Consider the following 18,310-nt stretch of genomic DNA (forward strand, 5'->3'; position numbering starts at 1 on the left):
GTAATTCAGTCTTGTATTTATTCCAAAACCTCAATTTTAGATGGCATAAAGAGAAAATATATTTATATAATTTCAGAGCAAGGATGTAGAGTAGGTCAGGGCTCCTGGGGTAAGGAATTCTTATTCATAAGAAAAAATCTTGAATATATAAAAGAGGAAAATTATAGATTCAATTACACAATAGTTCAAAATGTCCTGGGACTTCTGGTCAAGATGGTGGCCCAGGCAAACACAGTATATCAAAATTACAGCTAACTACAGAACAATCAGCATTCAGAACTGCCTGACTTCTGGCTGAATGAAGTTCTACAACTAGGGAATTAAAGAAGAAGCCACATCAAGACTGGTAAGAGGGGGGGCAGAGACAGAAAAGGGCTGGTCCCATACCCACATGTGGCAGCTAAAAATTGGGAAGGCCATCTCAGTAATGGAGGTTTCCCCTGAGGAGCAAGGGGTCCCAGTCCTATACTAGGCCCCCAGACCAGGGGTCTAGTGCCATGAAAAGAAGTTCCCATAACTTCTGGCTGTAAAAACCAGCAAGGATTAAGGCTGCTAGAGTCCTAAGCAGTTTTTCTTACAGGACCTGTGCATGGACTACCTCAGACTCACTCTCTCTGAGCCAGGGTAGGGGAAGAAGCTTGAAAGGCACCAGAGACATATGGGGAGAAACTGAATTACACAGTATCAGTTTGAGAGTGAGGGGCCACTTTCTGCTAGATAGAAATGATGGCATTTGATGAGCCCCACCCTCACGGAGACAGCAGGCAGGTGCCATATCTGAGACTTCAACAACATGGCTCACACTGGTTGCTCCACCCTAGTGATTCCATGAGGCCCCACCAACCCAGCTTTCAGGCCCACTCAAGCTGTTTCCAGTGGTTTTTCCATATGAATGGTCTCTTTTGGTACATAATCCACATTTTCCTAAATCTCTCAAATAAGCAGTATCTGGCTTCTGTGAGCTCCATACCTTTTTGCTAAGTGACCTGGCACTGGCAGCAGCTGGCCTTGGTTCACAGCTTTGCCACTCCTGGGCACCTCCACATCCAGCACAAGTAGCAGCCACCTGCAAATTGCTTTGTAGCTCATGCTGGCTGGCTTTGGGCAGTACATAGGTGGTGGCTGACCTTGGCCTGCACCTCCCAGGAGGACCCAGAGCTAGCACACACTGTAGACAGTTTCAGATGACATTGAAGACCATGACCCAGCCATTTGCACAAGCAACACACTCAAGGGGCAGACTCAATGTACACCAGAGCCCTGCTGATGTAAGTCCTGTTCTGGGGGGGAGGGCTCCGGCATAGCTGATCCTCCACAGTGGCTGGAGATCAGTGGTTGCAGCCAGTCCTTGCAGCTGATCAGCCTTGGCATAAACCCCTCCCATTTATATGCCAACGGCAATCAAGGCTCAACTACAAGAGAAGGGTGATCAAAGTCCATATCGTGGGGGCGTACCTCGAGTGCCTAACTTGGGTAATCAGGGAAGCTGTGTCACCAGACCCTACAGGTCAGGACACCTACTATATTAGGCCACTCTACCAGCCTGGGAGACATAGCAGCTCTACCTACGACATAGAGTCAAACAAAGAAAGGCTAACAAAATGAGGAGAAAAAAAATATGTCCCAAATGAAACACAGAACAAAACTACAAAAAAAGAACTAAACAAAATGGAGACAAGCAATTTGCTAGGTGCAGAGTTCAAAACACTGGTTATAAGGATGCTCAATGAACTTAGTGAGAACCTCAACAGCACCAAAAACAGGACCAGTCAGAAATGAAGGCTACATGAACTGAAATGAAGAATAGTTTACTGAAAGTCAACAGTAGAGTAAATAAAGCCAAGAATCAAATCAGTGATTTGGAATATAAAGAAGCAAAAACACTCATTCAGAATAGGAAGAAAAAAATCCAAAAAATAATGATAGTATAAGGAGCCTTTGAGACAACTTCAAGCATAGTAACATTCTCATCATGGGGTTGCCAGAAGGAGAAGAGAGAAAGCAAGGAATTGAAAACCTATTTGAAAAAATGACAGAAAACTTCCCTAACTTGGTGAAGGAAATAGACATAGAAGTCCAGGAAGCACAGAGAGTCCCAAACAAGATGAACCCAAAGAACCCCACACCAAGAAACATCATAAATAAAAAGGGTTAAAGACAAAGAATTGTAAAAGCAGCAAGAGAAAGGCAGTTGGTTATCTACAAGGAAGTTCCCATAAGACTGTCAGCTGATTTCTCAGCAGAAACTTTGCATGCCAGAGGGAATTGGCAAGAAATATTCAAAGTGATGAATAGCAAGGACCTTACAACCACAATTACTCTTTCCAGCAAAGCTATTATTTATAATTGAAGGACAGGTAAAGAGCTTCCCAGGCAAGAAAAAGCTAAAGTTCATCACCACCAAACCAGTATTATACGAAATGTTAAAGGGTCTCCTTTAGGAAGAAGAAGGAAAATGTGGGGGGGGGAGAAGGAGGAAAATAATAATAATAATAATATAAAATGTGAATAATAAAATGACAATAAACACATATCTATCAACAATTGAATCTATAAAAACAAAATAAACAAGTAGAACAGAAACAGACTCATAAATACAGAGAATATTTTGAGGTTGCCAATGGGAGGGGATTAGGGGGATGGATGAAAAAGGTGAAAGAATTAAGAATTCCAAATTGGTTGTCATGGAATAGTCATGGGGATGTAAAGTATAGCATAGAGAATATAGTCAATAATATTCTAATAACTATGCATGATGTCAGATGAGTACAAGATTTATTGGGATGATCACTTTGCAATGTCTAATCACTGGGATATATACCTGAAACTAATATAATAATGCATGTCAACTGTAATTGAAAATAAAATAAAATAAAATGACATCCAATGTGTGTGTGCACGCATGTGCGCGCACACACACACACACACACAAAATGTCTCTAATACCAAAAGTACACAAAATGACACAAAAACAATTGGACTGTAAAAAAAATGTTGTCAGTTCATAAAATGAGGGTTAATAATTCCTCATGTACTAAAACTTTACATATCAATAAGGAAAAGACAACACAAAGGAAAAATGCACAACATTTATGAACAGACAATTCACAGAAGAGAAAATGAAAAAGGCTAAGAAGCATATGAAAAGATTCTCAGTCTTATGAGCAGTCAGAGAAATGCAAAGCAAATCAAGCAAATTTTACTATCAGTTCATTAAATTGGTAAAAATCAAAAGACTGTTAATATTGTACTCGGGTGAGAGTATGGGTACCCATTCATGAATTGTAAATTACTATAACCTTTTCAAAAGTAATCTGCTAGTATTTATTAAAACTTTGAATGGATATATCCTATGGTTCAGCAATTATTTCTATAATTTTTATCTAACAAAAGAAAAGAACAGTTACTTAAAAGTAACATATATAAATGGTATTGTTACAATTTTGTAATGACATAAAAATGGAAACAACTTGAATGTATATCAATAAGGAAATAATTAAAAGAATTATGGTATATTATGTAAGATTATATTATTATTATATTATATAAGATATATATTATATATATATCTACTATATACTATAAAATACTATGCAGAATTAAGTACAATTTTATGTAGTAACTCAAAAGGATATTTATGGTTTATTATTAAATAAAAAATAAAAATTTTAAACTTCCACACAAATACATATTTTTACATATTTGTACAAACAAAAGAAAAAGTAGTAAAGATAAACACCTGTTAACAGTGTTTATATTAAATAGATAAAAATAGAGTAGGAGCAGCAAGATGGTAATGGAGTAGGTGGACGTACCAACTTCCACCTCCCAGAACCAAAGTGGATTACAACTTAATTTTAAGAACCATCATCTAGAAAGACCAACTTTGGACTAAACTAAGAGGACTCTTTAACCAAGGAATACCAAAGAAGCCACACTGAGACTGGTAGGAAAAGCAGAAACATGGAGAGGGATGCCCAGCTCCCAGGAGTGAATGGCAGCCCAGAGAGACTCATGTGGCGGAAAGTGAATTTAGCAGAGAGGGGAGGGTCCTGGGCTTCAGGAACAAAAGCCCCAGCCTGCAGCCCCAGAGCCTTGAAGAAGTGTATAGACAGTATTTAGATGAGAAACAAGTCAGGATACTGTTTGTGAAAAAGAGACAGATTTCTCAGACCCAGGATTCTTCTTAAAGGGACCGCACAGAAAATCTCTTTCACAACCGCTCACCTGGAGCTCCAGGGGACAAGAGTGGAGAGAACCAGAGTAGCAGGAAGAGAATGTAATCTAGGAGGCAGAGGGAGAAACACTTTGGAGGGAAGTCACCCTAACCCCTGGGCTGAGTCACTTCCCAAATCTGAAGTGAGTATTTCCCCTGGAAAGAGCAATACCAGCAAAGGGAAGCAGGACACCAGCCAAACAAACAAGCTCTTCTGTGGCATTCAGAGTAGAGTCACTTAGAAGGAGGGAGCCTTAAGGAATACAGTATTGAATGCTAGGGTCTGAGCTGCAGTGCCCCCACTGACACTGCTGAGGGATAGCCAAAGGGAGGGCAGCAGCAGAATGCAGAAGTGCAGTCCCATTGGTGGGGTGGAAGCCGGGCTGGCCACAACTGAGGCCCGGCTTGAGCTCAGTCTCACCCAGCAGGGGTGGAAGAGGCACATGAAAGTGGTCCGGCTGGCTGTGGGCCCACCTGCAATCCTGCCTGCAGGAAAAAGGCAAAAGCCTGGAAACTGCAGAGACTCGTGGCTGAGCACAGGCACGCAGCCCTGCCTGGACCACAGAGCTGGGGCTTGTAGCCTGATGTGTGAGTGCAGCCACACCCACAGGGGCAGGGCAAAGGCTGAGGCTTGTAACCTGGGCACATGACACAGCCCCTCCCCTGGAAGAGAGTTGAAAACTGCAGTGATATCAGCAGCCAGCCAGTGCCTACAACACCTATGCCCAAATGCCTGAGGCAGTGGCAGAGAGGGTGGCGAGCCTGCACACAGACCACACCTAGAGAACACAGAGGCCACACCTATTGGACTAGAGTGGCCACACCCTTCTTATACACAGACAAAATGGGAAGGCAGAGAAATACAACTTAATTGAATCAAGAGAAATCCCCAGAAAAGGACTTGAATGAGTCAGATATAACCAAATTACTGGATGCAGAGTTTAAAATAGTGATTGTTAGGATGCTCAAAGATCTTAGAACAACAATAGATGAACATAATGAACACCTAAATAAAGAGATAGCAAGTAAAAAAAAGACATTAAAATAATAAAACAAAATCAGAAATGATAAATACAATATCAGAAATAAAGACCACAATGGAAGGAATTAAAAGCAGGCTGGATGAAGCTGAGGATGGATTCAGTGAGTTAGAAGACAAGATAGACAGAAGCATGGAAGCAGAGCAGCAAAAAGAAAAGAGGCTCAATAGTCTGAGGAAACTCTAAGAAAGCTCTGTGACAACATGAAGAGAAATAACATCCGCATCATAGGGGTTCCTGAAGAAGGGAAGGAACAAGGGATAGAGAATTTGTTCAATCATATCATAGCTGAAAACTTCCCTAAATTGATGCAGGAAAAAATCACACAAGTTCAAGAAGTACAGAGAATTCCATTAAAGAGAAACCCAAAGAAATCTACACCAAGACACATCATAATTAAAATACCAAAGCTAAGAAATAAAGAGAAAATATTAAAAGCTGCTAGAGATAAAAAGGCTATCACCTACAAAGGAACCTCATAAGGATGACATCCGACTTCTCAACAGAAACACTTAAGGCCAGAAGGGAATGGCAAAAAATATTCAAAGTAATGCAGAACAAGAGCCTACTACCACGACTACTTTATCCAGCAAGGCTATCATTTAAAATTGAAGGAGAAATAAAAAGCTTTCCAGACAAAAAAAAAAAAGCTCAAGGAATTCATTACAATCTAACCAATGCTACAGGAACTATTAAGGGGCCAGCTGTAAACAGATCAAAGGGGGAAAAGAATATAGCAAAAGAGGAATACAGTTTTAAAGAATAAAATGGCAATAAACAACTACATATCAACACTAACCTTAAATGTAAACATAAATGGATTAAATGATCCAATCAAAAGACATAGGGTAGCTGTGTGGATAAGAAAACAGGACTCATACATATGCTGTCTATGAGACACACCTTAAAACAAAAGATGCACATAGACTGAGGTAAAAGGATGGAAAAATACTTTATGCAAATGGAAATGAAAGAAAAGCTGGGGTAGCAATACTTATATCAGACAAAATAGACTTTAAAACAAAGGCTATAGTAAGAGATAAAGAAGGTCACTACATAATGATAAAGGGAGCAATCCAACAGGAAGATATAACCATTATAAATATCTACACACCTAATATAGGAGCAGCTAAATATATCAAGCAGACTTTGATGGATTTAAAGGGTGAGATCAACAGCAATACTATAATAGTAGGGAATCTCAATACCCCACTAACATCACTAGATAGATCCTCAAAAGAAAATTAACAAAGAAATAGCAGACTTAAAGGACACAGTAGAACAACTCCATTTAATAGATATCTTTAGAGCCTTTTACCCTAAAGCAGCAGAATATACATTCTTTTCAAGTGCGCATGGAACATTCTCTGGGATAGATCACATATTAGGGCACAAAAGCGGTCTCAAGAAATTTAAGAAATTTGAAATCATATCAAGAATTTTCTCTGATCACAATAGCATGAAACTAGAAATCAATCACAACAGAAAAATTGTAAAATACTCAAACACTTGGAAACTAAATAGCATGTTATTAAATAACAAATGGGTTAACAATGAGATTAAAAAAGAAATAAAAAATTCCTAGAAACAAATGATAATGAGCATAAAACAACTCAAAATTTATGGGAAACTGCAAAAGCAGTACTGAGAGTGAAGTTCATAGCATTACAGGCATAACTTAAGAAGCTAGAAAAAGCTCAAGTAAACAAGTTTACTCTGGATCTAGAAAAACTAGAAAAAGAACAGCAAGTAAAGGCAGAGGTAGTAGAAGGAAGGAAATAATAAAGATCAGAGCTGAAATAAATGACATAGAGGCTAAAGAAACAATACAGAGGATCAATGAAACAAGGAGCTGGTTCTTTGAAAAGGTAAACAAGATAGAAGAACCTTTAACTAGACTCACCAAAAAAAATAAAAATAAAATTAGAAATGAGAATGGAGAAATAAAACTGACACAACAGAAAGACAAAGGATTGTAAGAAAATATATGAAGAACTATATGTCAAAAAATTAGACAACCTTGATGAAATGAACAAATTCCTTGAAACATATAATATTTTAAAAACGAATCTGGAAGAATCAGAAAACCTAAACAACCTAATTACAACAAATGAGATCGAAACAGTTATCAGAAAACTCCCCAAAAAACAAAACCCCAGGGCCTGATGGCTTCACAAGTGAATTCTACCAAATATTCAAAGAAGAACTAACTCCTATCCTTCTCAAGCTATTTCAAAAAATTCAAGAGAAAGAAATTCTTCCAAGCTCTTTTTATGAAGTGAGCATAAGTCTGATTCCAAAACCAGGCAAAGAGAACACACACACACCAAAAATTATAGGCCAATATCCCTGATGAAACTAGATGCTAAAATCCTCAACAAAATATTAGCCAACCAGATCCAGCAATATATGAAAAAAATCATACACCATGATCAAGGGGGATTTATTCTGGGGAGGCAAGGCTGGTACAATATTCACAAATCAATCAATGTGATTCATCACATAAACAAAAAGAATGAGAAAAACCACATGATAATTTCAATAGGTGCAGAAAAAGCATTGATAAAAGCCAGCACCTATTCATGATCAAAACTCTCAGCAAAGTGAGAATACAGGGAATATACCTCAACATGATAAAAGCCATCTATGACAAACCCACAGCCAACATCATACTCAATGGGCAAAATGAAAAGCAATCCCCTTAAGATCAGGAACAAGGCAGGGATGTCCCCTTTCACCACTCTTATTCAACATAGTCCTGGAAGTCCTAGCCACAGCAATCAGACAAGAAGAAGAAATAAAAAGCATCCAAATTGAAGAAGTAAAACTATCATTATTTGCAGATGATATGATATTGTATATAGAAAACCCTAAAGTCTCAGTCAAAAAACTACTGAACCTGAAAAATAAATTCAGCAAGTTGGCAGGATATAAAATTACTCAGAAATCAGAGGCATTTTTATACACCAACATCGAACTGTCAGAAAGAGAAATTAAGGAAACAATCCCCTTCACTATTGCAACCAAAATATAAAGTACCTACAAATAAATTTAACCAAGGAGATTAAATACTTGTACTCAGAAAATTATAAAACATTGATAAAAGAAATCAAGGAAAATACAAACAAGTGGAAGCATATACCATGCTCATGGTTAGGAATAATAAACATCATTAAAATGTCTATATTAGACATTATATAAATTATAAATTTATAATTTATAAAAGCAATTTATCAATTCAATGCAATACCAATTAAAACACCAATGACATACTTCAAAGATATAGAACACATATTCCAAAATTTATATGGAACCAAAAAAGAACATGAATACCCTCAGCAATCTTGAAAAGGAAGAATAAAGTGGGAGGTATCACACATTTCCTGATATCAAGTTATACTACAAGACCATTGTAATCAAAACAGCTTGGTACTGGCATAAGAACAGGCATATAGATTAAAGAAAGAGAACCCAGAAATAAACCCACACCTTTATGGACAACTGATATTTGACAAAGGAGGTAAGAGCATACAATGAAGTAAAGACAGCCTCTTCAACAAATGGTGTTGGGAAACTGAACAGCAACCTGCAAAAAAATGAAACTAGACCACCAACTTACACCATTCACAAAAATAAACTCATAATGGATAAAAGACTTAAATGTAAGCTGTGAAACCATAAGCATCTTAGAAGTAAACATAGGCAGTAAGTTTTCTGACATTTCTCGCAACAATATATTTGCTGAGTTATCTCCATGGGCAAGGGAAATAATAGACAGGACAAACAAATGGGACTATATCAAACTAAAAAGCTTTTTTTTTTCCTTTTTGTATTTTTCTGAAGCTGGAAATGGGGAGGCAGTCAGCCTCCCGCATTCACCCGACCGGGACCAGGATCCATCCGGCATGCCCACCAGGGGGCGATGCTCTGCCCATCTGGGGCATTGCTCTGCTGCAACCAGAGCCATTCTAGCACCTGAGGCAGAGGCCACAGAGCCATTCTCAGCGCCCAGGGCCAACTTTGCTCCAATGGAGCCTTGGCTGCAGGAGGGGAAGAGAGAGACAGAGAGAAAGGAGAGGAGGAGGGGTGGAGAAGCAGATGGGTGCTTCTCCTGTGTGCCCTGGCCGGGAATTGAACCCGGGACTCCTGCACGCCAGGCCGACGCTCTACCACTGAGGCAACCGGCCAGGGCCTCAAACTAAAAAGCTTTTCCACAGCTAAAGACAGTAAGAACAACAAAAAAAAGACAAACTACACAATGGGAGAACATATTCGACAATACATCTGATAAGAGGTTAATAACCAAAATTTATAAAGAACTTGTAAAACTCAACACCAGGAAGACAAACAATCCAATCAAAAATTGGCAAAAGAAATGATTAGACACTTCTCCAAAGAGGACATACAGATGGCCAATAGACATATGAAAAAATGCTCAATATCACTAGTCATTAGAGAAATGCAAATTAAAACCACCATGAGATATCATCTCACACCAGTCAGAATGGTGCTCATCAACAAAACAACACAGAATAAGTGCTGACGTGGTGTGGAGAAAAGTGAACCCTCCTGCACTGCTGGTGGGAATGCAGACTGGTGTATTTTACTGTGGAAAACAGTATGAAGATTCCTCAAAAAATTAAAAATCAAACTGCCTTTTGACCTAGCTATCCCACTTTTAGGAATATACCCCAAGAACACCATAGCACTGTTTTAAAAGGAGGAATGCATCTCCATGTTTATGGCAGCATTGTTCACAATAGAGAAGATCTGGAAACAGCCCAAGTGTTTGTCAGTGGATGAGTGGATTAAAAAGCAGTGATACATATACACTATGGAATAATATGGGGCCATGAAAAAGAAGGAAATCTTACCTTTGCAACAACATGGATGGACATGGAAACTATTATGTTAAGTGAAATAAGCCAGGCAGAAAAAGAAAAAAATCATATGACCTAACTCATTTGAGGAATGAAATTAACAATGTGAACTGAGGAATGGAATTGAGACAGAGGAGAGATCAAAGGGACCAGAGGAAAAGAGGACAGAGGGAAAGGGGATGATAGGATGGGATAAACCTGAAGGGAAGGGGGGAGGGCGTAATGGGGAGGGGGATAGAGGAGATGTTGAGGGGAATACAGGCAAGGGGGGATGCATTCGGGCAACACTGGAATCTATGTAAACACAATAAAAAATGTAAACAAATGCTGATTAGTTATAAGGAAGTTTAAAATCAATAAAAAAAATAGAGTAGGGGTTGAGGCTATTAATTTTACATTACATTAGTTTGTATTGTTGAATTCAGGGAAAATGTATGACATATAATTCATTTAATTTAAAGAAAGAGTGAAAAATAAGTATGTCAACCAAACAATAGTTTCCTATTGGCTTTAATGAAAATTCAAAATTCCTTAGCCAAGCATTAAAGGCTTACTACAATCTCCATCCAATTCACTATGCTTACCATCTACTACTCATCTATACCTCCCACCCACACTGACTCCCTGCCAACTGACCCATTTTCCATTTCCAGAATTTGCTTCTCTTGCCTCAGTGACTTTGCCTATGTTTTTCCCACCACAGCACATCCTCTCTTGTCTCAAAACATATCCACTCTTCAAGGCTCAGTTCCACCCCTACTGGCGGATGTTTTCTGGCTGAGCTCAAATTTTTCTCTTCTTTGACTTCGAAAAGGATTTTGATCCTTTCCATTCACTTTGTCATTAAATCAGGACATGTATTATCTCTGTGTCTAGGCTGTCAAGGTCTTGAGGGCAAGGAGCAAGCAACACTAAACTTTCTGAGCGACTTCCACATAGGCATGCAAAAAACACACACTATTAACAATTGACACTTTTAATAGCACAATCCTTGGAGACATGTAGACTAAACTTACCATTATCAATATTTCATGCACTTAGGACTTTAACCAGTGTCAGACCTACTCTGGTTATTTTCTATTACTTGGCCTTTCTATTTGAAAAACAATTTCATGCTGAATGGCAAAGATAGTAATATTTAACCTCTAATTTCTTCTAGAGGATAGTATTAAAGTACCTGAAATTGATTATACTTCTCAGACAATAATTTTTGTTGAGCATCTAAAGAAACCAGATGAGTCTGATACAGTATCTCTTGCTTATCCCATTCTCTCGACTTTGCTCTAAATTCCTTTTAAAAAAGTAGAGGAACAAACATAAATTTGAGAAAATTATTGAAGAGGGCTCATTTCATTTACACATCTTCATTCTGAAAAAAAAAGTGCTCTTTTTCCCCACTAGAAAAGCAAAAAAGCATTAAACCACCCATTTTGGATTTATTGCTTAGATATATCTGTTTTTACTACAAAAATATGGAATTTGTAACTTAATCTTTGTATAAAAACTAAGCATTTTATTTGTTAAAAATGAAGAAAAAAATCTCATAACAAATGCTGATTAGTTATAAGGAAGTTTCAAACAACCTGCATCTGGTACTTCCTTTTGACTTCCTGAGCTAACACCAGACGTTTCTCCTCTTCTTTTATTCTCTATGCTCAGTCACCAAACCTGTTTCTTGTTTCTTGATTTAATGACTGTCCCTGTGGCTTTCAAAGCTACCATCCAAGGTGAAGCCAATATCAAGTCATTCTGGGAAACAATCTAGGTCTTCATTTAGGCAGTACCAATTAGGCTAACCTGGGGAAGAAGTGGTAGAAATAGCTTGATACAGCATGCTCAGTTCTTCTAGTTTTTGCTCACAACGTGCTGTGGCTTTGGGAATACCAGACTTCACTGCTCCTCAATTTTGCTGAGGGCTGGCCACTGTATCTTATCTTCTTGCCCATGCTGTAAGCAACTTTGTTTTTAAATTTATTTTTTATTCAGTGAAAGGAGGGGAGGTAGAGAGACAGACTCTCACATGTGCCCCACCCAGGATGCACCCTGCAAGCCCAATAGGGGGTGAAGCTCTGCCCATCTGGGGTGTTGCTCCATTGCTCAGCAACCGAGCTCTTCTTAGTGCCTGGGGCAGGGGGCATGCAGCCATCCTCAGTGCTCAGGGACAACTCACTCCTATGGAACTGTTGGTGCAGGAGGGGAGGAGAGAGAGAAGCTAGAGGAGAAGGAGTGGAGAGGAGTGGAGGAGTGGAGAAGTAGATGGGTGTTTCTTCTGTGTGCCATGACCGGTAATTGAACCTGGGACATCCACACACTGGTCTGATGCTTTACCACTGAGCAAACTGGCCAGGGCCCACACTGTAAGCAACTTAAGGGTAAGGACTATGTATTTCATTATCTTTGTATTCCTCACAGTGCCTGACTAGATGCCAGACATCACTTATATTCCATGAATATGCAAGCAGAAGTATGGTATTAATATAGTACTTTCTAGAATTTAAACATTTCTCACTAAATTTTGCAAAGAAAACAAAATGGTTGGAAACAAATCCTATAGCTACTAAGTCTTTGACTATCTATTATTGCATATAGATACATGGCATAAATAGATTGATGTTTTCAATCATCAACTCAGTAATTTTTATTAAGCACTTAGTGCTCATCAAGTGGGCAGAGCGAAGAATATTTGGAAATGTTTAATGATTAAAATTTTTTTGAAAGAAAAAAATCAAGGAATATGTACTACATTAGGGAAGTGTACATGGAAATAAATAATTTTACAGAACAAGTGCAATGTAGTGTCACATAAAAGCCATGCAGAGGATGTTGTGATTATTTAAGCCATCTCCAATATGTCAAATTGGAATAATTCATTTGGCCACAGTGAGTAGTGTTGTTTTGGAAGAGAAATAAAATGGCTGAACTGGTTATGCTGGAAAACAAATATACTTATATAGAGAATGAAAGCTACACCTTGCTTAAAATTAGAAAAATATAGAGTTTCATGTTTTCTATAGAGATCTGATTTTAAAGAACACTTGGGGAAATTTTTATTTTATAAATCCACAAGTTCCAAAACAGTCAGTGAAGAAAGGCTATAAAATAGGAGGCTTTTACAGTAACTTAAAGGTGACCTGAAACTGTGTGGTGGTAATAAGGTTGGAGAAATATGGAATGACCCCTTGTAAAATATATAATGATACTTCGTGATAAATAGACTACAGTTGACCCTTAAACAATATGGGTTTAAAATGCATGGGTCCACTTACATGTGTTTTTTTTTTCCAATAAATAATGTAAATATATTTTCTCTTTCTTAAAGTTTTCTTGAGACTTGTTTGGAAGTTCTAGCAGGGGAGCGCAGCTACTTGTATACCCTTGACCAAAGAACGGTCCTCTCCTCTAGCGGGGAAGGTCGTCCTCTTCGACCTAGCGCGCAGCTTCGGGAGGGACGCACATGGAACTGTGAGGGAGGAAGGGGACACCCGCCTAGCCAGCCAGATCAACTGAATCAACCCTGGCGATCAATGGGGTGACAGATGTCGCAGCCAGATCGCCCTCACATCCTCTTAAAGTTTTCTTAGTAAAATTTTCTTTTCTCTAGCTTTAAGTGTAAGAATACAGTATATAATACAATAACATACAGAATGTTTATCAACTATTTATGATATCAGTCAAGTTTCTGGTTAACAGTAGGCTATTAGTAGTTACATTTTTGAAAGAGTCAAAAGAAATACATGACATTTTGGCTGCATGTGGTAGGGGCTGACACTCCTAACCCCCTTGTTGTTCCAGGGTCAACTGTATGTTAAGATAAACTGACAGTTTACTTAAAGTTATTGACTTTGATTCTGACATTCAACAATTTAAAATTAGGTACATGAAAAGTGTCCTTAGTAATAGTGACAAATTTATAAAACTTGGTTCTAGTAGGAAATAGGTAACATTTCAAATCAATCCAAGACATAAAAATTGCTATTTACTTTTAATCTAGAAAGGAGTCTTTGGAATCAGAAGTCAAAATGTGGGCAAGGTTGACTTACACAGTTCATATTTTTCAGATAATACTAATAGTTAGCAACACCCACCCCAAAATTTTCAAGCTTGAAAAATAAGTATTTCCCAGCATGCTTTAGGACAGGGGTCCCCAAACTTTTTACTCAGGGGGCCAGTTCACTGTCCCTCAGACCGTTGGAGGGCCGGACTATAAAAAAAACTATGAACAAATTTCTATGCACACTGCACATATCCTATTTTAAAGTAAAAAAAACAAAACAGGAACAAATACAATATTTAAAAATAAAGAGCAAGTAAATTTAAATCAACAAACTGACCAGTATTTCAATGGAAACTATGGGCCTGCTTTTGGTTAATGAGATGGTCAATGTGCTCCTCTTACTGACCACCAATGAAAGAGGTGCCCCCTCCGGAGGTGTGGCGGGGGCTGGATAAATGGCCTCAGGGGGCCGCATGCGGCCCGTGGGCCGTAGTTTGGGGACCCCTGCTTTAGGAGGAGGCAGTTACATGAACCTCAATCACTTACAAATTCTGCAACAGACAGAAAGGAGGCCAAGCAAGGCTAGAAATGTGTGTCACAGAGATGTCAGCAGAAGCTTATAACAGTCCTGGCTTCCTTGGTCTTATAGATGTATCAGTTTAAAAATCAGTGAGTGAACACAAAATATCCAGTACTGATGAGGCCCTGAAGAGACCTGGAAAGCTTTATAATTTTTGTAGAAACTGGAGGTGTCCGCCAAGGTTCCAGAGGGTCAGTGCACTACTTGTTGAAACCTCCAGCCTAAGTTCTCCATGGCTGGAAAGACTTTTCTTGGTCTTTCAAGTTGAGAGTGGGTTGAGGTTATTAAAATTAGAGTTTCTAGTGGGAGCTACATTATTTTATTTATATATTATTTTACATATTTATATACACACATATTTTTAATTCCTCTACTAAATATTGAGAAATGGAACAAACATTTCTTTAATAATTACTGCAGATCAGAGACTCTACAAGCCTCCACCTATAAGATAGTTTTAACATTTTATTATGAAAATTTTCATAGTTACATAAAAGTAGAGAGTATAACCAACCTCCACGCACCCTGCTTCAGTTTAACTACCATTGACTTAGTCCATTTTTATTTCACCTTTTTCTTCAAAATTTTTTGTTGGGAGCATTTTAAGGCAACTTCCAGACCTCATGTATTTTCACCCCTAAATGTTTCAGTGTGCATTTAATATACATATATATATATATATATTTCTTCCATAACCACAATGTTGCCTTATAACATTTTCAACCCCATTTATTGATGATAAAATGAAATCTTTGTAAGGTTAACAACTTGCTCAAAGGTCTCAGGAAAAAGAAATAAGTCAGTCGGACCTGTCTTAAGTTATAAACTGTCCTGTTCTTCCACTATAACATGCTGTTTCCTACTGTTCTATTGCTATAGCAGTGCATAAATTTTTGTCCCAAATGGAAAAAAGGTTAGATACAGGCTAAAACTGGAACAGTCCTTTCTTATGTATTAATCTTTCAGATGGCTCTAAGTAAAAACAGGTGCATGAAGTGTTTCCATAATTATACAGATTAAACTATCTATATAGTGTGCTTTAAAATTTTTGTACAAATACATATTATCATATTTTGTGACTAATTTCCACTATAATTTTATATAAATATATAGTTTCCTAGGTGTAAAATGTATACACACAACATACTTCATATTAAAATAAGGCTTTTCTGTCTGAACAATTTTTATGTATGTGGTTTTTCCACTAAACCCCAAGAGAGTCAATCAAATAGATAATCAGTGAAAGCACATGTGGATACAGTGCACATCTTTAGCTACCTTTCGTGAGACCAGTATTTCTAAAGCCAGTCTAGTTACACCACTGCAAGAGCCAGAGGATCATGCAAGCTGAATTTTCCTAGAGGGTCAAACTTACTTAGAGACAGTAATTTGCATTTAAGAGTATATTCATTATTCAGTAGAATATAAAATTTAAAACTCCAAATTTCAAACAAAATTATTTTAACAGACTGGTTTTAGGGCTATGATCCAAGATTCTTTTTTTCTCCTTTATTTTTTTTAATTCAGTAAGAAGATGGGAGGTAGAGACAGACTCCCACATGCACCCCAATTGGAATCCACCCCACAAGCCCACTAGGGGGCAATGCTCTGCCCATCTGGGGTGTTGTTCCACTGAGCTCTTCTTAGCACCTGAGATAGAGGCCATGGGGCCATCCTCAGCACCCAGGGCCAACTTTCTCCAATTGAACCATGGATGTAGGAGTGGGAGAGAAACAGAGTGAGAGAGACAAAGAGAGAGTGAGAAATGAGAGGGAGAACGGGTGGAGAAGCAGATGGGCGCTTCTCCTATGTGCCCTAACCGGGAATCGGACCCAGAACATCCACAAGCCAGGCTGACTCTCTACCACTGAGCTAACTGGCCAGGGCCTTCTGTTCTTAAAAATATTTAGGAGTGAAATTTTAAGAGGAACTGTTAATTGAAGAGTAAGGTGATAAAGTATAAAACCGGACAATGAAAATTAGATAAGAGGAAGAGGGAGATAAGAGACACTGGATAATGCAGAGGGGAAAACCTGGACTGGAATATAAAGAATAAGAGAAAGGAACAGATCTGAGATTCCTAAGAGGTGCCTACCTGGGTGACTGGGAAGTACAGAACAACATCAACAAAGTAGAAAAAAAAAAAACTAAAATCATTGACTAGGGCTTGGTAGAAGCTGGGGTTTAGGGTGAAAGAAACTGAGTGAGATAAAATGATAAGGGTCAATTGGAGATCATTTAAAAAACTACTGAACAGCGATCAACCTGTATAACAACTTGGAGAATAGCTGGAGAAGTCTCTCTCTCTTTTTAAAAATTTTCCATTGATTTGAGAGAGAGAAGCATCACCTCGCTTCACTTAGTTGTTTCATTTAGTTATGTACTCATTGATTGCTTCTCATACATGCTCTGTTCAGGGTTCAAATCTGTGACCTCTGGTGCTCCAGGTTGATGCTTTATCCTTGAAGCCACCTGGCAAGGGCTGAAGAGAAATCTTATAACCAAGGCTTTATAGAAGAAACCATATCAAGGCTGGTAGCAAGGGTGGACATATGAAAAGGGCTAGTCTCACTCCCACAGGCCATACCTGAGATTCCAGAGGCATATCTTAGCTGCAAATGTTACCCTGAGAAGCATGGGGTCAAAACCCAAGATAGTCTCCCCTGTTCAGAGTTCCAGAGCCTGGAAGAAGCACCCACATAGCATCTGGCTGTGAAAATCAGCAGGGATTCTCTCCTCTAGGGCGAGACAGGAGTCTGCTAGAGACACAGGCACCCTCTTAAAGGGCCAATGCACAAAATCTTGTTCATAGACACTCACCCTGAGCTCCAGAAGAGGGAGGGCGGAGTGGACTAGAGTCATTTGAGAAGAGACTGGGGTTTGTGGCTCTGGGAAAGAGAGCTCAAGGGACAGCCACCAGTCTACCTGTGCTTAATCATTCTCCCATATTGTAGACACCATCTTTCTTGGATAGAGCACTACCCTCCTTATGGCATCAGCTTGAAGGAAAGCAAAAGCCCCATCCTCTGCACTCTCCATAGCCCCACCCTCTTGAGATTGTAATCTGATGAGGAAGGAGTAAACTGCCTGGGCTGGGCTGCAGAGATTTAGGCAGATTTAGGGGTGTCAGTGACTAGGATATGTGACTTTGAGGCAGAGGCCATTCCCCTCACTTTTCCGTGAACCTGATTGGCCCTTCCTCATCTCAAGAGATCCACTAACTCCACTCTCCAGGCACCCAGCAGCCCCAACTTCCTGATTCCTGGTGGCTCTGCCTTGCTGAGGTCTGGGCAGAATCCAGGGCAGACTGAGTTGTGTGGCTCTGGGATGGGGGCTACTCTCATCCCAGATCATAGCCCATCTCCCTGGAAACAAACACAAAAAGGCAGCCAAAATGGGAGGCAAAGAAACATGTCCCTAATGAAAGAACAAGAGAAATGTTCAGAAAAAGAACTGAATGAAAATGGAAGCAGGCAAATTAATAAATACAGATTTTTAAAAAATGGATTATAAAGATGCTCAAGAAATTTAGTGAGTAGTAAAGTTAGCAAGAACTTCAATAAAGAGACAACATGCATAAGGACATAGAAACAATAAAAA

The 18,310-nt window shown here is 38.8% G+C and overlaps 1 protein-coding gene across 3 annotated transcripts in view; it reads right to left on the reverse strand.

The window, feature by feature from the left end:
* Positions 1 to 18,310, reverse strand: part of DEUP1 (deuterosome assembly protein 1) — a 100,812-nt gene that overhangs the window by 50,098 nt on the left and 32,404 nt on the right. Inside the window, exon 5 of one of the 3 annotated variants that reach the window (XM_066253685.1) lies at positions 11,314 to 11,427. The exons of the other annotated variants lie outside the window; for them this stretch is intronic. Coding sequence (XP_066109782.1) covers positions 11,314 to 11,427 — 114 coding nt within the window. The remainder of the gene's footprint in view (positions 1 to 11,313; positions 11,428 to 18,310) is intronic. 3 annotated transcript variants of the gene reach the window in all.

Source organism: Saccopteryx bilineata, chromosome 1 (assembly GCF_036850765.1).
Source record: "Saccopteryx bilineata isolate mSacBil1 chromosome 1, mSacBil1_pri_phased_curated, whole genome shotgun sequence".
NCBI lineage: Eukaryota > Metazoa > Chordata > Mammalia > Chiroptera > Emballonuridae > Saccopteryx > Saccopteryx bilineata.